The 23,336-nt window shown below is 39.1% G+C and overlaps 1 protein-coding gene across 4 annotated transcripts in view; it reads left to right on the plus strand.

The window, feature by feature from the left end:
- Window positions 1-23,336, plus strand: part of GTDC1 (glycosyltransferase like domain containing 1) — a 261,309-nt gene that overhangs the window by 94,357 nt on the left and 143,616 nt on the right. For all 4 annotated transcript variants that reach the window (XM_067472772.1, XM_060776212.2, XM_060776219.2 and 1 more), the window contains one exon: window positions 21,880-22,047. In XM_067472772.1, coding sequence (XP_067328873.1) covers window positions 21,880-22,047 — 168 coding nt within the window. The remainder of the gene's footprint in view (window positions 1-21,879; window positions 22,048-23,336) is intronic.

Raw genomic sequence — 23,336 nt, forward strand, 5'->3', positions numbered from 1 at the left:
TAAATATGCAGATAATATCTTTTTCTAACTCTAACCTGGTTCTGAAAACTTAACTTACCTGAAAATAGGTGATTGAGTTATGAAAGGAGAATATGTGAAGTTATGACCGCATTCTCCATACAGATTTAGTTTTTAGACTTTACAAAGTGTCAGTGAGAATACTTTCCCATTTTTGGAATGGCAAGGGATGTTCTCAATGGATATGAATAAGTGGTTCTTGAACAGGTGTAATCACAGCATCACACATTATGTTTATCACTCTTTTACACAGAGGAGGAAAATGTCATCACTGATAGAAGCTTCTCAAAGTACATGTATGATGATAATATCTAGTTTTTATGAGCACATCTTCCCCCTCTGGGAAGCTCCAGTGGTATTCTACCATTATAAGGTCACTTAAAGTGTTTGAAAGTCAGAAGCAGAAGTGAATGAAACTCAGGAGCATACTATCACAACATTTGTATCATTTTAATAAAGACTGATCTTAGAGTATTAAAAAAAGAATCATAGAGTTGGAGATTCTCATGGACCATTTAGGAGCTAGATGGTCAGGAAGGGGCTCATTATCCAACTCCCTACTCAGGACAGGATATTCAACTAAAGCAGTGGTTCTCAACCTGTGAGTCCCCAGATGCTTTGGCCTTCAACTCCCAGAAATCTTAACAGCTGGTAAACTGGCTGGGATTTCTGGAAGTTGTAGGCCAAAACATCTGGGGACCCACAGGTTGAGAACCACTGAACTAAAGCACCACCAGTTTTTTTTTAAATGTCGAGAGATGGGGGCCCTAACTCTCTAGGCACTGGCAGCGGAGTCCATTACCGAACCGTTCTTACTGTCAAGAAGTTCCTTCTAAAGTTAAGTCTAAATCTACTGCCCTGTAACTTCAAACCATTAGCTGCCTCATCACACTTGAGCATTTTCCCACTTTAATCCACTTTAAATGCTGTGACTGCCTCCTGCAGCAAACCTCCAATCCAAAATAGTCTGAGGTGTCCATAGGATGGAACCAAGGCAGTTGAAGTAGAATCATAACATAATGGTGCAGTGTGAAAGGACCCCCTTTTCCCAGCAACATTACATATCACACCAAAAATTAAATTTAGCACACTCATGGTCTAACATACTCTAGCCTCTGATACCCCTAGAGTTCTGCTTGTCATGTCCATGGTTGTCCTAACAAGGAAGGTGGGCTACATATGGCATGTAGTTGAGCAGCATGAGGGCTTCATAAACTAAAACATTTCCATTTTGTAAAGGAGCTGGTGATTTTCAGAGGCAGCCAGGAATATGTATATATTGTGGCGGGGCACAAACATTTTTTTATTAGTGATGTGAACATCTGATCATAGTTATTCTATAAATCTTGTCCCTTGTTTTCATGAAGACTGGGTAGGTTCTCATATTCCCCCGCCCACTTTTCTGTACTTCTAATTGAGCCCACTGTAATGACATTTGTGGAATAATGGCTTGTCCAACAGCTTTTATTGATCGTGTTTGATTAAAATACAGAGCATTTTCCTCAGGAAAAAAAGAAAGAATTAGGCAATCAAAGCAATTTGCTTTAATTTTGTCTTAATTTAAGTATAATAAAAGTAGGAAGTGTAATGTCACCGGAGCCCATTTATGGCCTATGAAATAATTGCATTGATAAGCACAGCATGATGCCAGAAACCCAAGAGATACAAGAAAAGTTTATAGAAGTCTGATTCTGTATTTTAAATGCATTTTGCTTGTTTGTTATTTTCATTTTTTCCTAGAATGCAAGACAGTTGCCTTTTAAAAGTCATCTGCCTTTTGAAATGTAATTGCCCCTCTCTGCTTCAGAATCCCTATAAAAAGTTCCAGGCTATCTTTGGAACTTTTATCATTAGCCGTGTTGTTATTATAGTAGGAAGTCTGACTTAAAATAGTCTCATCTGGTTCAACTAAAATCTTTGCAGTACTTGGCAGTGTTTTCCTTTGTGCCTGGTTCTCAGAGATGGCTCAAACTCCAACGGCACAATGCAAATCATGCAAATCACCCTCACGCGGCCGGTCTACGGTGGCCCGCTTGAGAGGCAGTATGCATGCCTCGTGGGCCGACCACATGAAAAGAGTCACTTAAAGACCAGATGAGCTAAAGCTGGGCTAAGTTAGTCCGATGTGTGAGCTTCAAAGGTTATGGAATAGCATCCTTATTTAAAATAAAACTGAATTTATTAATAACACCTGAATTGAGTTATTATTCATGGAGAAAGTGGAGGGGTACATGATGATAAATGCATACCATACTTAACACAGAGGGAGAGAAGATTATTTTGGATTCATGCAAGTGTGCCCTGGACTAGATTTGTATGATTCCTTGAAAGAGATGGAAATAGACCATCACTGTCTTTCCACTGCATTTCTTCTTCTTCTTCTTCTTCTTCTTCTTCTTCTTCTTCTTCTTCTTCTTCTTCCTCTTCTGTTTTTTTTTTTTTTTTGTATACTTTCACATAATTTTCAACCTGTGATGAACCTATCACAGGGTTTTTTCCTTGGCAAAATTTGTTTGGAGGGATTTGAACCCTGGTTTCCAATGTCATAGTTCAAACCACAATACCAGGCAGGCTCCCTGCCTTTTATTGATTTCTTTTCCAATTTGTTTAATAAAATCTACACGGATCAATTTCTAATGGTGCACTTGAGAGTATACACAAATCTGGATTACCTGATAATATTGAATATGGATGAAGATGTATCTGCTGTTGGCTCAGAGACATCTGCTTACAGTTAGCAGTAGATGTTGAGGGTTCATTTTGTGCTCAACTTCTCTTGGAGAAGGTTAGCTAAACAATGGAAACCCATTTTCACCATGGTGGAAAATGTCTTGGTATAGTTGGAAGTGCTGGGGGATGATAATTTTGTTTTCTCTCTAATAATATTGAAGGACCAATAATAGACTATGGAGCATATTGTGCATTGTAAGATTTGAGTATGTGATAGTAACCTAAGAAAAAGTCTCAGCTGAAGAATTTAGGCTAGTTTAAGTCTTTTAGCGTCACTGTCTTAAATTGATTTTTTTCCCTCTGGGATTTTGCAAACCTGCTGATTTTACCAAGCAGAAGATTGTCTGTTGCATCTATAAAGAAGAAAACAGAGAGTGCTAGCAGCACAATACTACAACCAATTTGTTATTATTGAAAGGAATATATATTTAAGAATAAGTAAAGTGAAAGATTTCCCCCTTGACATTAAGTCTAGTTGTGTCCGACTTTGGGAGGTGGTACTCATTTCCATGTCTCACTTATCCAACCTTCACTCATCCAATGTTCTGTATTATCCAACACAGTCTTCCTCCTGTCCGGATCCACAACTGTTTCAATACATTGTTTTGTTTTAGTACTAAATTCATAAATACAATAATTACTACATAACCTTACAGTGTATTCACCTACTTTTTCTGTCGATTTGTTGTAAAACATGATGTTTTGGTGATTAATTTGTAAAATCATAATGTTTAATAGGCTTTTCCTTAACCCCTCCTAATTGAACATTAATCCCTCCTTATTATCCAACATTTTTGCTTATCCAATGTTCTGCCGGCCAGTTTATGTTGGATAAGAGAGACTCTACTGTATTTTGTGACTAGATTTTTCTCAAGTTTATGCTCTCTGTGTTTCACTTTTTAAAAAGTAGACATAATATAAAAATGGATTTCTGAGAACTGCATTCTTTTTAACTCCAATGGTGATATAGCTAAAACAACATCTTACTATTTATTTATTTATTCTTAAGTATGGGAGCCCCCAGTGGCACACTGGGTTAAACTGCTGAACTTAGTGACTGAAAGGTGGGCAGCTCGAATCCAGGGAGTGGGGTGAGCTCCCACTGTTTGGGCCAGCTTCTGCCAACCAAGCAATTAGACAACATGCAAATGTGAGTAGATCAATAGGTACTGGTCCAGCGGGAAGGTAATGGCACTCCATGAAACCATGCCAGCCACATGACCTAGGAGGCATTTACAGACCATGCCAGCTCTTTGTCTTAGAATCTGCTGTTTCCAAAACTCTTCTTTTAAGAGAGGAAAAACTTCTCAGTCCATTGTACTTCTGTCAGGAGGCAAATCTTTCTAAATTCATGTGAACTTATGGCAGTCAACTGATAGCTGAAAAGTAGGCAGCAGGATATTCAACTTTCTTTATTTTGATGTATTTCACATTGCTTATATTTCAGTTGTATTTAATATCACAATTTCTTTTATTGTTTCAACATCACAACAAATCCTGGCTATATCTCTGCCGTTTCAAGTTAGTTTAGTTTAATCCATGTGGAGTACCAGTTTCTGATGAAAACCAGGATGTAACATTAGTCAGTCAATAAAAAATATTTCAGGTTGGCTACTACATGTATATTTTTTTACTGCATTACTGGAACATTTGATAATCCATGCTGGATTTTATAAAAAATGTTTGATAATTATTGATTATTTGAAGAATAGGCAACATGTTACAGATCATTAAAGGAAATATTTTTAATCTTTAGATTTTTTTAATTATAATTGATAATGAGCTGTGGGAATATTTAGTCTTACCTTTAAGGATAATCTTTTTGAAATCATTCTTTTAAAAAAGATTTTCTGTTTAAGAGTTATGCAAGTCAGAATATATCCCAGTCTGTGAATGTTTGGATACACGGCTTTGAAGAGAACATTATCAGCTCTCTGTGATAACAAAATTGCAGAGGAATATATAAAGACTCCTAGTTATGATTTTTATGGGAGTTATATCTTTCAGTTATCTATAGTTGTTGTTTTTAAAAACTTATTTAATGTACATGCAATCGGTGGTTAATAGGAGAAAAGGTAGAACTATGCATGCTTGTTCTAAAATTGTTTCTCAGCTATGTGTTTTCAGCCATACTTCTGCTAACAAACTCCACGTTGCTAGCTGCCGACAAACCTGTGATAGGCATCATATGCCTCCAGAATGAGAAGTTCCTCAAGCAATGTATCCACATGGCAACAGTTTGAAGAAACAGGCTTTCTCTTTCTCTCCTCTCACATGTTGTATTTTGGCACATCATAGAAGCAGGTAGCATATCCACTACCTGCTGTTGAAAGTGTTGAAGATACTGAATTATTTATTCTATCTCTACACCATCCAAAACCGTTTTGGGTAGTTTGACACATCTCGGTCTTCCATATGGATACTTCATGGTGACAGAGTTGCCAGCTGCTCAGGTTTTGCGACAGTCTCAGATTTTCAAGGACTGTCTTCGCTTTCTTGGGAGAATCTTGTTTTGCCCTCCCCTCCCGTCCACGTACCTTATTTCAGTACAATGAGGATATTGTTTCCTTTGAAAGGGGAGAGCCAGTTTGAGTTTGATTTAACTGACGCTAGCAAGAATGTTGAAAATATGCTGACAATCTTTTCTGTTGGGAAATATACCTTGAGTAAAATTAGAATGAAAAAGTACAGAAGCTGTTAATTAGAAAATAATGTTCATGATTACAGAATATTATCATAGACATGATTACATACTATGAAGCTCTCTAAATTGGGATGGCTTTTACTGTTTATTTCTTTTCAAGAAGCAATAGAAAAAATTGAATTGAAATCCTCAGTCTAAACATTTTAATATCCTTTCCCCTCTCCAAAAAATAATTTCCTGACTCATACTGTGCAGTTGCTGTGGCTTGGGTATTGGGCGATATAATGTGAAAATGTTCAGGCTTCAACTACCAATAAACTTGTGTATAAGTTTAGAAATGTTAGTCAAAAATCACCCCCCCCCAAATGTGTCAACTTATCCATGGATCAATATAAGTATAGTTTCTTAACTCTTAGAAAAGAAGGAACTAGTCAGTGAGTCGAGTACTGGAGCCCCCGTTGGCGCAGTGGGTTAAACCTCTGTGCCGGCAGGACTGAAGACCGACAGGTTACAGGTTCGAATTTGGGGAGAGGCGGATGAGCTCCCTCTATCAGCTCCAGCTCCTCATGCAGGGACATGAGAGAAGTCTCCCACAAGGATGATAAAAAGATCAAATCATCCAGGCATCCCCTGGGCAATGTCCTTGCAGAGGCCAATTCTCTCACATCAGAAGTGACAGTTTCTCAAGTAGCTCCCAACACGACAAAAAAATGGTGAGTCGAGTGGCAAAAGGCAAGACCTTAGTCCATGCTGAGAATGTTTATAAAAGAAAACTCTTCTACTTTCTCTGCCATGGTGCCACTTCTGGCCTTTTTAAAATACTGGTCACTGGGGTGGCTGGCACTCTGATGTTCTTCCCCCTCTCTGAGGAATGACTTCCAATCTAATCACAGTTCATATCAAAATCCATAATTTTGCCCTTAAAACCCGCCCTCGACTTATACATGAGGTCTGCTTATGAATGAGTATATAGAGGTAATGTTTCACAAGACTGGATTTGAATAATGTTTACCCAACTCCAAATAACAATAATGTCAAAAAACAACTTTCACACAACTCCAAACCCTAATTGTGGAATATTTTGCAGCCTTCCAGAATAGGGTTGGAGTCTTCTAAGAGGGCAAAATGGCTTGGCCTTTCCTGGTCTGCTGATGAAAGTGTGTTAGATCCCAGCTTTGGTATTTCTGAGCTTAATTAAAGTCAGAAGAACTCATGTAATGTGAAAGAATTTAGTGCCTGTGGTTTGGAACTTCTTACTATATGACCAGTATCTAATGACGGAGCCCCCGGTGGTGCAGTGGGTTAAAGCGCTGAGCTTGTTGACCGAAAGGTCGCAGGTTCGAATCCGGGGAGCAGCATGAGCTTCTGCTGTCAGCCCCAGCTTCTGCCAACCTAGCAGTTCAAAAACATGCAAGTGTGAGTTGATCAATAGGTATCACTCCAGCAGGAAGGTAACAGCCCTCCATGCAGTCATGCCGGCCACATGACCTTGGAGGTGTCTACGGACAACACCGGCTCTTCGGCTTAGAAATGGAGATGAGCACCACCTCAGAGTCGGACACGACTGGACTTAATGTCAGGGGAAAACCTTTACCTACCTATCTAAGGATTTGTGGGATGTATGTTGTGTATGAGTTTTACAAAAGGTCACGTGTAGGAAATGTTGCCTAATATGAAGGTAGGGTATAGTGATATTGCTGGTGCTTCTTAAAATGATAGGGTTTGTAAATTTTGTTTTCTTGTTTCACATGAACATTAGTATGGGTTTTCCTAACAAATTTGTTGGGTGAACAGGTTCACAAGGAGGATTTACTTAACCTTCATGTCCTGGGGTTTGAGATAGAATACCTGTCATGTTTGGAATTAGGACATATTACACAGGTAGAAGCAGTTCACTCTTTTAGCATGATTTATTTAAAAAGAAGTACTTTGCAGTTACTCTCTTTGACAATCTCATGCATGAATGACAGTTGTGTAGCCCATTTTCAAAGAACCAGTCCCCAGGGCATGGTTGTGGAGTGAAATGAGGACTCCTGTACCTTTCACAGTTGTGCAGAAATGGGAATTTTGGCAGAGTTTGCTTGTCTGACACACTTCTTTAAGAGAACTGTTAAAGGTACAAGAGCCCCATCCTGTATTTCACCTGGCAATCTTATCTGTGTGTACTGTGCTCCGTCTATACATCTGTGAGTAAAATGTACAAATACAACATTATCCTTTAGTAGTTTTCACATCCAAAGGAAATTAAGCTATGCTGTACTCCACCAGATTCCTTTCTGGTCAGGCCTATGTGTCCATGCTCATATATGCTTAGATACTATAATATGCTATTACCCTGTTTTAGCAGAAGATGTTAATTTACACCTTTCATTTGCCCACACTTATTTTTGTTCCGTTGAGTTCTCTATTCAGTATTCTCTATTCAGCATCGAGCTCATATGTGCAGGATTAATTGGAAAAATGTAGTAACCTGGAAGTATCTATGTTGTAGATACACATAGCTGCAATTTGTATAGGTAAAGGTAAATGTTTTCCCCTGACATTGACTCCAGTCGTGTCTGTCTCTGGGGGGTTGGTGCTCCCCTCCATTTCTAACCAAAGAGCCGGTATTGTCTCTAAACACCTTCAAGGTCATGTGGCTGGCATGATTGCATGGAGCACTGTTACCTTCCCACCGGAGCGGTATCTATTGAACTACTCACATTTGCATGTTTTTCAACTGCTAGGTTGGCAGAAGCTGGGGCTAACAGCGGGACCTCACCCCGCTCACTAGTTTCAAACCGGTGACCTTTCGGTCACCAAGTTCAGCAGCTCAGCATTTTAACCCACTGTGGCACAGGGGGCTCCCTGCAGTTGGTATAGTCCTTAAGAAATACTGAAGTCATGAAACCAGTTTGTCTACACTTAAGACTATGAGTTAGTAGGCTTCTCCATTTAATACAATATTTGTTCCCCTTTCTGCACTGTGCTTAGATGATTGTTTGCTTCATTTATGTTATGTTCCTTTTACCCTGTCACTATCCACCACAAACATAGGGAAGAACTACACTGAGAGAAACTTCTGATATATATTAATCCTAATCTTCGACTTCTTTGTTTATGCACTTTGTGTGAATGTGCTTTGTGTATGTATGCCACTGCTCTTTAGATTTGTCATTCAGTGACAATAGAACAGGGGAGGGCTAGTTGTTTCCATATTGAAGAATTGCTTGAAATTGGTTAAGTATCACCTGAAGAGAGTCACTCTCAATGATATATCAGATTATCACTGACGTAATCAAATAAACGGAGACTGTTTTTTGTAAGAAGGTTTCATTACTTGACTTGTGCAGTTCCAATATGCAATCTTTTGAATAGGTAGAGAATTTCTAATAAATTGTATGAGCCGGGAGAAAATATTTTGACCTTTATGTGTCTTAGTTCACTCTAATAAAAAAAAGCCTGTCTTGGTCTTAGGAAGGATGAAAATAATCTTACAAAGAGTGCAATTTGTATGTACCCACTTGGAAATAAAGTTAACTCTCTTTAGTGGAGTTTAGTTCTAGCAAGTGTGCATAGCATCCAAATGGCTTATTCATTGTAGTAGAACCTTTATGCAGATATTTCTGTATAAGATTGGCACTCCCCCTTTCTCTCCTTCCTCTTCTCTTTGTACTTTCTTGTTTAATTTCTCAGCAACAGAAGCTAGTTTTAGTCTGTGTGGGGGTAGGTCACTATAACTACTTGGTGTCCAGCCCCTTGATGGAAGCAAAGAATATAACAGTTCATGGTGAATCATCAAGTCTAAAAGTGAAAATGTGTATCTGCCAGTAATTAATTGTGGCTAAACTTAACTACAAAGGGAGGAGAAAATTATTACCATACTCCTCATAAAACCCAGGAAGCTTGAATGAAGTTACCTAAAATAAAAGCAGTCTTTAAAGGCTTTTTCGTTCAATCTAAGAAGACTATCTCGCAAATCTTTTTAAAGTTTACTTCTTGATGTTATGGCTTAATATAAAAATACTTATCTGATTAGCTGTTGTTTGGAATTGCTCTTGGAAGCCTGTATCAAAACTGTACTGTAGATTTAGCTCCAGATCTCAGCTGTTTCACTGTACCTCTAATAACCGTTTTTATCAATTTATGTGAATTGAATGTTCTAATATTGTTTGTATCAGAGCCCAAAGTTTCCTTTAGGCTTTTCTGTTCTTCAACCATTTCTGTGGAACTCTAATAGGTCATTAGTTTCCCATTTTCTATACAATATCTTGGATTTGGAAGGAATGATAAACAAACTATTTCTCATACCATAGACAGTGGGATATTTTGTGTGTATGGTTACAAAAGTGACTACGGTATGAAATGAGCATGGACGTTTTCTGTAGTTTTTGTGTGCTACCCCGGCTATGTGCATATGCGGCATCATGGAAGGCAGGGAATGTGGCTTTGAAGAGTTTGGCTCCTCTAAAGATCTGAGTGGGCAGGAATGGCAGAGGTCAAATGTTCTCAGAAATGATGTTGATGTTGTGCAGTGGGTAGCCCCTTCCCATATAGAGTCATGAATATTGCCATATTGAGATCAAATGCGAAGTTAAGTGCTGACTGAACAGGTATAAGACAGCAGAAAGACAGAGAGGAGAAGGCAGCAAACTTCTTCTGCCAGTGTTTCAATGCCTCACAAACCCTGGGAGGAGGTTTGACACAAAAGAAGAATGGAGAGGCATCGGTTGGGCAACCAGAGCTGCATGCATATCATTTTCATATGAAATAGAGTTGCATGGAGGTGATTCCCCAGACTGGGATGTACCTGATCAGCACAGGGGCTACTTATTATTTGAAAGACCCCTTTCCGTGCCCCCGTATGTGCCTCTGAAGTACTAGGACAAAGTGAAGAACCACTCCAGAAGATCTCAAAACCTAGGTACACTCATATGTAATAATACAATCCTTCAGATAACTTGGACATCAGCCATTCTCACAGTTTTGTGCTGGGATATTTGGTAAAAATTGGAATGGCTTTTTTATTTATGAAAAAGCCATTGTCTCTTTCTTGCCATGGAGATGTAAGATCATGCAGTTTTACCAAATTCCCAATGGGTTGTCTGTCCATCTTCAAACAACCCGCCTCACTGAGGACAAGTGATTCTGCACCAGAATCAGAAGTGAGCAAACACTAGTGTTATTTGTTGTGCAACAGAAAGTGTGTAGACAGTTTAGTGCCGGATGCATCTTTATTTCCAGTAAACACAATCCTTTTGAAACTTTGCAGGCCATAATTTTTTCATTTAGGGGACAAAGCATTATCAGCACATTAGAATTAGCCATTATATTTCCAACATCCTTACTTTACCCATTTTGCCTTCATAAGCATTCAGACCTTTTGACAAAATGAAATATGTATTAAATTGCGTGGTAGGGATGGGGGGAAAACCCAATCTAGATTCTCAAATAATGAATGAGTTGCAATTGTAGGTATTTGCTAGTTATATATTAATATGTGCATATAGTAATTACATTGAGAGGAAAAATATTTTTCCCAACAATTAATGTTGGTAAATGTTTATAGAAGTACATAACAAATATAACAAACACATGGACTAATTAAGATGAAAGGGATGACAGCCCTTGTGGCTTGTTCTGAAAAAATAAAGGACGTTACAATAGTAAGACTTAATTATTTCTGTAAACATTTCAAATTAGTTTCTGTATAAAAACTGAATTTCAGAATAGTTTATATCATCTAAACCTTTCTGACATTTGTACATGCCATGTCAAGAATAAATTAGTCTTCATTTGTTATTTATTATATTAAAGAGTCTAATATATTATCATTTATCGCTCATCTTTGTGTGAGCTTTTAAAATGGCTTATTCTTTAAGCTCCAGATGAAAAAGCATTTTATTGTGATTTGTATATTCTTTATATGCAGCATCAAAATTATAGCTGTTGTACGTTGATCGAATATTAATGTATAATTAATAATTGAGTATTAATGTGAACACTTGATGAAAGATGCTAGTTAATGTATGAAGATGCGTTCCAAAAAAGAAGCAGGGAGAGATGCAAGAACAAAGCACCCCTTGGCCTTCATTTCCTCTTTGTTCAGACATGGGATGTTGGAGCGCAGGACAAATGCTTTAGGCAGATGGCGATAGCGATGGTGGTGGTGATGATGATGATGATGATGATGTTTATATTTATATATACCCCACTTTTTCTCTCCACAAGTTGACACAAAGCAGCTTAAACATGGTACTATATCAGTCCTGTCCTGTTTTTTGTTTTTGTTTTGTTTTTGTTTTTGTTGTTGTTTTTTTTGGACTAGGCATTTGCTCTCAGACATAAAAATTAAAAATATTCTCCCAAACCACACACACTGGGCAGAATTATGGGAACTCATGCATTTTTGTTGGCATTTATGGACTTTATGCAGAATAATACTTTTTACTGTTCTTTGTGCAGAATTATTTTTCTTCTCAGAAGATAATGTCTGTTGAGCATAAGCAATCGCAACACAGAGGTTTCATGGAGCAGCAAGAGCAGATCAAGATAAACTTATTGTGCTATAGTTTTACCATAATTTTATAATAATAATTTTATTTTTATACCCCTCCAATCATCTCCCCAAGGGGACTCAGGGTGGCTTACAAGGGACAAGCCCAAAAATTACAAATAAAACACACATTTTAAAACATCAGATAAAATATAAAAAACAAACACAATTGTAAACAATATAAAACAATATGGCTGAGAAAAAACATAGCTGAGGTTCAGGCTCCATAAATGCAATACATCCTGAAGAGGAGCGCAAGGAAAGTGCAAACGATCAAGTAGACAGGACGGGGAATAGTGTCATCAAAGTATTGAGATGGACAATAAGAGGGCTAAATGTAAAGTGCTGAATGTAAAGTAGGGACAGGGAAAAATTACAGGTGGACTGCCTAATCGAAAGCACTGTTGCAGTGCTGAACTATATGATGGAATGGGCTAAATCAATAGTTCACAGAGTGGGACTGCATACATTTATTCCAAATGTGCTGTTGACGTTTGCCATCTGGTCATATCATGCAAACGTACATAGTACCCCTTGTGTGAACATACAGAAGGAGAAGACAGAGGGTTTTGTTTGTTTATTTGGTTTACATAGTTTATATATTCATTAGTAATAAGTTTCTCTTGGCAAACTATAATAAAAAGAAAAAATAACCATAAAAAGAATGAAGAACAACTATCAAATCTAAACTAACATAAAACTAGAATAAAACCAACAAAAATAAATAATATTTACTGTAATATATATATATATATATATATATATATATATATATATGTAACATGACCACTCTGAGATGAAAAGTCCTGAGAAAATAAAACCGTTTTCACTTTGCAATGAAAAAACAATATAGGCACTGGGTGTTTTTCATTGAGGGCATAAAATAATGACATATATTTGCATTGATGACATCTTTCTCCCAGAGTAATCTCGCTTCTCACACCAGAAGCGACTTTCAGTTTCTCAAGTCGCTCCTGACACGACAAAAAAAAAAAAATCTCATTGGAGAGGAATGCCATCACCGAAAAACCTTTATTCTACCAACTCTGGCCATACGCAGAGAATAACCTCTGAAAAAATGTCTTAAAGATCAGGTTAGTAAATACAGAGGAAATAATACTTCCCCTAGGATTGTAATATCAGTACTATGAATTTTCCCACTGGAGACAGTGAGATCTATGTAAGACACCCAAAAGCAGAGTGTGAGCACAGTGGCATTCTCCTGTTACTGTTCCTAGGAATTGATATGCCTCTGAGACACTAAGTATTGCCTCTGAAACTGTAAATAGTATATATCCACCAGTAGTGACTGCTAGTCTTTGTTTTGTGTACATCTGTCGAATCCAGTGGTTCTCAATCTGTGGGTCCCCAGATGTTTTGGCCTTCAACTCCCAGAAATCCTAACAGCTGATAAACTGGCTGAGATTTCTGGGAGTTATAGGTCAAAACACCTGGAAAACCACAGGTTGAGAACCACTGATCTAATTAATTTTAATAATAATAATAATAATCCTTATTTATACCCCGCCACTATCTCCCCAACAGGGACACGGGCGGCTTACATGAGGCGAAGCCCAATCAACAGGTTACAGCAAAATAAAACCAAAAACACATGCAACAAACAACAACATCATAATTACATAAAACATGAATACATTAACAATGTAAGATTACAGTAAACGCAGTCACAGTGACAGTGGGCGGCTACATGTGCGAGAAAATGGTTTAAAAACTGATTAAAAACATGGGTGAGATAAAAGGAGAAGCAGATTATTTGTGGTGGGGGGGGGGGGGGCTCATTAAAACGAGGATTGTGGAATAGAGTTGTTTCTACCGGCATTTGTCACTGTATCTTGTAGTAGAACTCCCATAGTTTAGCTGTGGGAGTTATGTATCCTTAAATCTCCAACCATTCAGCTTCCCAGATTGCAGTCAACTCCATTACATCTGAATACCGCCCAGGTGGGCTAATCAGCCATCTACTAACAGTGCTTCCAACTTTTCTGGATTGAATCTCCATTTATTGGCTCTTACCCATCCCGTTCCCATTCCCATTCCCTAAATAAAGGAGCAGGTTACTTGGCAAGCAAGTCAGTGCCAGAAGGTCAGGTACTGTACATCCTTGCCAAGAATTCAATTAGGCTTTTAGTTACGGCTATGGAATTTTGTTCTGAGACTAGTAATCCTAAAGCCAGTGCATAGGATTGGGCCACCCAAAATCACGTTTACCAATCAATTGGCAAATTTGGGGCATCAGTCAACCTAAATACCGAGCTATTTTCAAGTTTACATTCAGCAGACCAAAGGACTGGCAAATATGTATGTAGATTTATGTGTATCTAATATATTACACATGTGCCTAATGGGTATGAAAGTCTGAAACAGCCTATTCACTCGCATATGAGTTTGGATCATTCTATTTGTTCCAATTATGGGCAAATTTTGGTTGTACTGAGAGAGCATGTGGCTGACTACACGATTGTAAAATAGTTGGCATCATTTTGTGTTGATTATTTAGAACAGATGATTGCTTAATAAGTATTGTTGGTGGTTGTTTTTTGTGCGTTCCCTTTTTCTTTGTATATATATATATATATATATGTGCTTTGCCTGTACGTTATAGAAAAGAACAGCATATTACCATGCATATATTGTTGCCCCATTGATCAGGTTGGGTAAGAGTAATGTTAACAGCAGTTTAACTGTACTTTTATTTTGTGAGATAACATGCTAATGATGTAGCTGTTTTAATTTGACTTTAGCAGACAGTTTAAATATAGGTTTCCCTTACAGAGACAAAAGTTGCAATTTAAAGCTCTTTGGTGGTCTAAAAACAGCTTAATTCTCCAGTAGCATGGTAATAAGTACTAATCCAGCTTATGCAGTGATTGTAGTATGTCATGTTTGTAAAAGATTGCCTAACTAGGCTTTCTCTGGGTTTTATGTTAATTTAAAAAAAATTAAGCGTAAAACCTTATAGCATCTTTATGCTGAGACAAACTGTTCAATTTAACTTGCGCTCAAGCAGCAGCTGTCGGGAATTATCATGTTTCCTGCATTCTTGGTATCACCTTGTGTCCTTACCTCCTGCGTAGACTCTGTGGGACGATAAAGCCCACCTTGTTAGGATTTATTACTGAAATAATAACCTGAGGAAAAATGAAAGCTGATGTCACATGGAATGACAGCTGACATATATTTATGTCATGAGTTACATTATAATAATAAACTTCCTTTTCCCTTTTCTTGGCATGAGGTGTTAAGTGGAAGAACTCTTCATCCGATCCCCCAGTGCCCTGCATGAGAGTCTATTAGAGAAATACGCAGTCCCTTTGTGAGCCCATGTTCAGGTGTCTACTGTCAGATGTCGTTTGAGCTCTGGAGCAGCAGGAAGTAGATCTAGGTGCCCTTTTGTAATGTCACAACAGGAGCCATCGTGAACGAATATACGATCGCTCATGTGGGAAAAATAAAAGCACAAATATTTAGTTTTCCCGAGTTCCCGTAAGAGGTAAGGTAAACCGAAAAGAGATCTAGCAATTTAAGCACCATGATGTCTCCTGGGAAGCCAGTTCCTTTGGGCTTTGCCTCTCTCCATCTGTCATCCAGCAGCCATTCCATCAGCTATAGACTTTCGTTATATTAAGAGCTCGTGCCTAAATGTTCTTGTTTTCCTTTCCCCTCTCATTTTACTTCTGTGACACACCTTGTTGTTATTATTATTGTTTTTGTTATTTTAAGGCTGAAGTCAGGGACTGATATGTCGGCCTCACTGAGAACCTTTCCAACTCTACAGCGGGCGACAGATACAATAAATAAATAAAAACAATATAAATATAGCAGTGAAATGCCATAAGATTTTTACATTGGATTTTTACATCTGCTGTCGCTATGCTATTGATAAATTCATCTGCAGGGGAAAGAAAACAGAAGAATGATCACTCGTCATGAAATATCATGTAGGTTCCATTAAATAGTAGTCTTTTGTCTTAGCCGTAATGGGCGCAGTATAAGTGAATGAAGTGGGTCCACCCCAGGAGGAAAAATAAAACAATGGGGATTTCTGGTTGTTTCTTCCATTGTATCAAATCTGCCTATAGTGCTTATTGTCTTTGGAGGAGAAGCTGCACACAGCTCGAATACTTTTGTCACTGAGTCTATTGCAGTTATTCAAGACGAACTCCAACTTTTAGCACAACACCACAAATATGATATCATAGGGATCACTGAAACCTGGTGGGATGACTCCTATCGCTGGAATGTAGATATCGAGGGGTATAACCTCTTTCACAGAAACCGAACAAAGGGGAGAGGAGGCGGAGTAGCCTTATATGTCAAAAACTCTTATGCTGCAGAAGAGATTCAAGACAGCAATCTGGGAAACCAGCTTGAAATCATCTGGATAAGAATCAAGGGAACTGGGACTCAAAAAGATGTCGTTGTAGGCCTCTACTACAGACCCCCAAGCCAGGAGGAAGAACTTGATGAAGTCTTCTGCCAACAGTTGACCAAACAGGCACAGAAAAGAGATGTAGTAGTCATGGGCGATTTCAACTATCCCGATATTTGCTGGAAAACAAACTCGGCCAAGAGTACAAGGTCCAACAAATTCCTCGCTTGCCTTGCAGACAATTTCATGGTCCAGAAGGTAGAAGAGGCAACAAGGGGATTGGCTACTCTTGATCTCATCCTAACAAATGCGGAGGACCTGATCGATGCGGTCGAAGTGGTAGGATCCTTAGGGGCAAGTGACCATGTGCTCCTGCAATTTGAGGTACAAAGGAAGGCCGAAACTAAGACAAGTCAAACCCGCATTTTGGACTTTAAGAGAGCTGATTTCCAAAAAATGAAGGAAACGCTGAGCAGCATTCCGTGGACACAGATACTAAAAGACAAGGGAGTTACGGATGGATGGGAATTTCTCAAGAGTGAAATACTCAAGACGCAATTGCAAACCATGCCAACAAAGAGAAAAAATGGGACAAGTGCAAAGAAGCCAGAATGGATGTCCAAAGAACTTCTAACTGTGCTAAGACACAAAAGAGACATGCACAAGAAGTGGAAAAAGGGAGAAATCACCAAAGAAGAATTCAAACAAATAGCCAACACCTGTAGGGAAAAGGTCCGCAAGGCTAAAGCACAAAATGAGCTCAGGCTTGCCAGGGACATTAAAAACAATAAAAAGGGCTTCTATTCTTATGTCAGTAGAAAAAGGAAAAACAAGGAGGCGATAGGACCTCTTCGCGGAGAAGATGGGGCAATGCTGACAGGGGATAGGGAAAAGGCAGAACTACTTAATGCCTTCTTTGCCTCGGTCTTCTCACAAAAAGAGAGTCTTCAACCTCCGCAAGATGGAGTGGATGAGGGATTGGAGGACATCCAACCCCAAATTGGGAAAGAAGTCGTCCAGGAATACCTGGCCGCTCTTAATGAGTTCAAGTCCCCAGGGCCAGATCAACTACACCCCAGAGTATTGAGGGAACTAGCGGAAGTCATTTCGGAACCATTGGCAACCATCTTTGAGAGTTCTTGGAGAACGGGAGAAGTTCCAGCAGATTGGAGGAGGGCCATTGTGGTCCCAATCTTCAAGAAGGGAAAAAAGGATGACCCAAACAACTACCGTCCGGTCAGCCTCACGTCGATACCGGGCAAGATTCTGGAAAAGATTGTTAAGGAAGCGGTCTGCAAACACTTAGAAACAAATGCAGTCATCACTAATAGTCAACATGGATTTATCAAAAACAAGTCATGCCAGACTAATCTGATCTCTTTCTTCGATAGAGCTACAAGCTGGGTAGATGCGGGGAATGCCGTGGATGTAGCGTACCTGGATTTCAGTAAGGCCTTCGACAAGGTCCCCCATGACCTTCTGGCAAGGAAACTAGTCCAATGTGGGCTAGGCAAAACCATGGTGAGGTGGATCTGTAATTGGTTAAGTGGACGAACACAGAGAGTGCTCACTAATGCTTCCTCTTCATCTTGGAAAGAAGTGACGAGCGGAGTGCCGCAGGGTTCCGTCCTGGGCCCGGTCCTGTTCAACATCTTTATTAACGACTTAGATGAAGGGCTAGAAGGCATGATCATCAAGTTTGCAGACGACACCAAATTGGGAGGGATAGCCAATAGTCCAGAGGACAGGAGCAGAATTCAAAACGATCTTGACAGATTAGAGAGATGGGCCAAAACTAACAAAATGAAGTTCAACAGTGACAAATGCAAGATACTCCACTTTGGCAGAAAAAATGAAATGCAAAGATACAGAATGGGGGACGCCTGGCTCGAGAGCAGTACGTGTGAAAAAGATCTTGGAGTCCTCGTGGACAACAAGTTAAACATGAGCCAACAATGTGATGTGGTGGCAAAAAAAGCCAATGGGATTTTGGCCTGCATCAATAGGAGCATAGTGTCTAGATCTAAGGAAGTAATGCTACCCCTCTATTCTGCTTTGGTTAGACCACATCTGGAATATTGTGTCCAATTCTGGGCACCACAATTCAAGAGAGATATTGACAAGCTGGAATGTGTCCAGAGGAGGGCGACTAAAATGATCAAGGGTCTGGAGAACAAGCCCTATGAGGAACGGCTTAGGGAACTGGGCATGTTTAGCCTGAAGAAGAGAAGGCTGAGAGGAGATATGATAGCCATGTATAAATATGTGAGAGGAAGCCACAGGGAGGAGGGAGCAAGCTTGTTTTCTGCTTCCTTGGAGACTAGGACGCGGAACAATGGCTTCAAACTAGAGGAGATTCCATCTGAACATTAGGAAGAACTTCCTGACTGTGAGAGCCGTTCAGCAGTGGAACTCTCTGCCCCGGAGTGTGGTGGAGGCTCCTTCTTTGGAAGCTTTTAAGCAGAGGCTGGATGGCCATCTGTCAGGGGTGATTTGAATGCAATATTCCTGCTTCTTGGCAGGGGGTTGGACTGGATGGCCCATGAGGTCTCTTCCAACTCTTCGATTCTATGATTCTATGATTCTATGATTCTATTCCCATCCTCGGCTTGAAAAAAAAATCTGAAAAGCAAACAATGATTTTGTGATTTTATGGCACCATTGTACATAATGGTATATGAAAATCCATGAGTTTTGGTATCCACAGGGGGTCCTGAAACTAAACCTTAGTGTATACCAAGATCACACTGTAGATCAGTATGCAAGAGTGAGGAAATGCATAAGTAAGTTGTTTCTATCCCTATTCATATTTACCTCTTTTAGTATATCTTTGTGGTCTGGAAAAAAGATCCATAGATGGGTATAACTTTGGCTGTTTGCGCATTTCAGTCTACAAATACCATTAGTGTACCACCAATACAAACAATGATAAGACACTGTGGGTGTTTTGGTGCACCAAAGGTTCCCAAAATTCCTCAACCCAGCATAAGAACTTACTTTTGTGTAGGGGAAAGAAGAAAATAAAATATGAGAAAAGGACCTTCTGAGCTGCATTGCCAAGAGAGAGAGAAAAAACATTGGTGCAGCCATGTTTCTGTTGCCTTTCTGCCTAACATGCAGCCCAGTAAAGAAACATGTAAGGAAAAGTCTGGGGAAGATGTTAGTAGAACATGTGGCAACCTCCTCCCCCAGTTGTCATTCTAGTGCAGCTTGTACTAGATATAAGATTATTGAGTCATGATGAATATGTGAAGTGGATTTAAAGGGAAGCCTATACTGTGTTAGTATGCCTTTAGTATAATAAATTAATAAATGAAGAAGAAGAAGAGGAAAATTGACTCATATTTATACTCCCTGGTGACACCAGACATCTTACTATACATTACCAAAGTGAGCGGTGATGTTGTGAGAATGTTATGGCTGTCAGTTTACTGTGATTTAAACTTATTGCAGGCATTAATTGATAATTATCTTGGACTTGATGTGTCTGTAACTTGAGATATTTTAGTGATGCATCTCCATGGAAGCTAATCTTTTGAAAAAAAAAGTTGTTAGAGAAGGCTGTTGGAGACCTATTTCACTCCTCAAATGAAGTCTGATGTAAGTTAGGGGTTCTCCCAGACAGGGTAAAAATATTGGGAAATTGCAGTATTGGTTGGTGTCATTATTGAGGTTTTTTCTCTCTTCCAAATCAGTGTTTCTGTTGTCCTGGAGTGGTTTCTGTAAATTCCTTTAGGAGAGGAGGATTATTCAAATGCATTGCTTCCAAGCTGCAATCTTTTATCTCCTTGGATTTCTTTCAGAGCATCCCAATCCCTGCATATTTCCAATTTCCCATTCCTGGACTGCAACTCCCAGCAATCCTCCAGATAGATAAGATAGATGGATAGATTAGATAGAGATAGATAGGTAGATTGATCAGGAGGACTGCTGGGAATTGCAGTCCAAGAATAGGTAGAGAAGGAAGAAGGGGAGAAAGAGGAATACAAAGAAAAGAGGGGAGGAAGGGAAGAGGAAGAGAAGGAAGGAAGGAGAGAATGAAAGAAAAAAAGGCAAGGAAGGAAAGAGGGAGAGAAGGAAGGAGAGAAAGAAAAGAAGAGAGAAGGAGGGAAGGTTGGCCACAGCAACGCGTGGCAGGTGCAGTTAGTATCTTATATCTGAAAAAATTCAAATCCCAAACATTTTGGAAAAAACACTGTGCAAAACTACACTTGGGTTTATTTTAACCATTTGGGAAAGTCCTAGTGCATATCCAAGAAATTGCTACTCACAAGCTCCAGAATGAGTGGAATGAGTGAACATTGAATTGGCAAGAAATAACAAAACTGGTATATCTCAAAAGTAACTCTTTAGACCAGGATTTCTCACTCAGAGTTCCCCGGAAACCTCAGGTTCTTTGAGAAGTTGTGATTGGAACTGTAGATATAATAACATTCTATATCTTGAAAATTATTTCAATAGATCCTCCAGGGTAAAAAGATTGGGAAAAGTGGCTTGAGACCTGTCTGGATGAGTTCTCAATCTTTGTGCGTTGCCTGTTGGTAATGAACACAATAGACAGGCTATATCTTTTGAGAGTCAAATAATAAAACAGAGAATGTGAGAACTGTGCTTCAACTTCTAATAGTCTCTTGGGGTATTGGCTGCCACTTTCTGGAAATTTGATGTGGGGCAAGCTGTGTTTCCACTTACGCATGCATTCAGTAATGAACGACACCATAAGATTCAAGTTAACGTCTTCTAAAGGAAACCAAATTGAAGTAAGTGTGCTGCCTCCTAGTATATCTTCATAGCTGAAGAAGTGGCAGAATCTATCCCTAAGTACGCCTTTATATACCTGAATTGCCCTTTGAAGTCTCTTTCAAGATGGTGGTTTTACTGTCCCCATGGTATTTGCACCTGTGTTGTATAATTTAAAAGAGGTGACCAGCGTTACCAACAGTTCCTAGTATCATGGTAATAAGATAGCCTACAATGAACAGAACAACAAAGGCTTTGGTGGAGAGAGAATGAAAATAGGAAAAGGAAATCTGAACATGAAAAATAAAAACCACACTAGATGTGCCTATTGCATAAATCAAAAGGTTTTATGTCATAACATGAGCATGTGCCATACTGGCTCGTATATTGAATTTCAGTAGTTGGTTGCATAAAGAAGTAAAGTGTAATGAAACTGGCAAGCAAAGTATTCCCCAGTCAGCCTTATCTTTGTTCCATTTGTCCTTCAGACACAGCTTTTCTTGCATTTTTCAATAAAACCCATCTAGCTCTTTTTCTTGTCTTTTCTTTCTCCCTCGCCCCCCTTTAAAAAAAACTTTGCATCTCTCTGTAACTGAGCGGAGGAAAACCAATGAGATTCATTGCTTTTCTACTCGAGTCCTTAGCTGTTTTTTAAGAGATCAAAACTTCGAATGCTGCTACATGGTATTAAGGCTTACCCACTGATGTGTCCCCGTAGAGGTTATGTTTTTCTTGTGGGGAGAGTGGTGGGAGGGAAGGGGTGAAGGGTGACACTTTTGAGCAGGCTCGCAGACAGTAAACACTACTTTCCTTGTTTCTTAGGATCCTCTTTGCAAGCTCGGTGCTTAACCTGACTGAACTCGTTGCCCTTCGGCCTGACCTTGGCAAATTGAAAAAGGTCCTTTACTTCCATGAGAACCAATTGACATATCCTGTCCAGAGGTGTCTGGAAAGAGACTTCCAGTATGGATACAACCAGATTCTTTCATGGTAGGTGCATCTCGCACGTCCTCAACACGTTTAATTGTTTTCTACTCCCTTTTATGCTCCTGCCTTGAGGGTTTTTCTTTCTTCTTAAAATAAAAGTAAATGTGGCACCCTATACGCTTGCCAGTGTTTCCACCCAATTCAGCAGGAAAGTACCACCCTGAAGTTCCTTAGTATATACAGGTTGTCAAATGAGAAGTATACCTAGATGCTATTATGAGCAGCTCGTTGTACTCCAGTAAATTGCACTAATTTTCAGTATATACCTCATTCGTAATACACACAAGATGGTTTTGCTTTGAAAGCACTTAACAAAGGGGCAGTTAATCAACGCTGGCTGAGCAATAGCTTTTATTGCATCCAGCTGAAATTAAAATAGAGGTTTTCAAGGGAGTAAACAAAAATTAAAATGTACTGCACCAGTGTTTTTTAGGGAGAGAGGGTAGTAAACATACCAGATAAATCCTTATGTTTCTTTCATTGCATGTTCACAAATTTTGCAGTGGTAAAACACCCAGACATTTAAAAGGCTGTGGCCCTTTATTGTTACTTAAAACAACCATATTTCCTGAATATAAGTTAATGAAAGAAGTTAATAACAGCTACACTTGAAAAGCTTTGTGATTAGGCGTTATACAAACCAAAAGTGAAACTGCAAAGCTGAATTGGCTTGAATGGAAATACATTCATTTACTTGTCCTATTTCACACATTTGTTATTAGCAGAATTATTATAAGCATAGATTGAGCGTTTTAAAGCTAGATGTATAACATCTGCATCTTTGCATTGTAACTTGGATGAAAGACAAATAATGATCCAATAGAGTTGCGCTTTTTTGGTAGCTCCCATTCTGCTTCCGTTTGCAAAATGTTTCAGTTTTGCAGCAGCAATATTCTGAAAATATAATGAAATGGCTTTGCCTTAAAATGGTTCTTAAAAACAAACAGCCGCCTGTATAAAATCCTCCTCATCATTACTGCTGGAAGAAATACGTATATTGTGAAGCTTTAGAACCACCCCCCCCCCCCCCCCGGCCTCTGTTACTTTGGGAAATACTATCCTTTTCCTTATTATCTCTCGCATAATAACACCTTTACCAGTGATTTCACTCTATCCATCTTTGCAGTTTGCATTTTGAGCCCATAAAAAACACCACACCCGCTCCCCTTGTCTTGTAGGAGTGATTGGCTGTAGTTGTGTGCATAGTAAGAAAATGCATGGATAGGTGGGCAAACTCTGTCTTCATCAGATATGGTAAAGAATGCAGGAAAGAGTGGGGTCTCCTCATCCTC

The sequence above is a fragment of the Anolis sagrei genome, chromosome 1 (assembly GCF_037176765.1).
Source record: "Anolis sagrei isolate rAnoSag1 chromosome 1, rAnoSag1.mat, whole genome shotgun sequence".
Lineage (NCBI taxonomy): Eukaryota > Metazoa > Chordata > Lepidosauria > Squamata > Dactyloidae > Anolis > Anolis sagrei.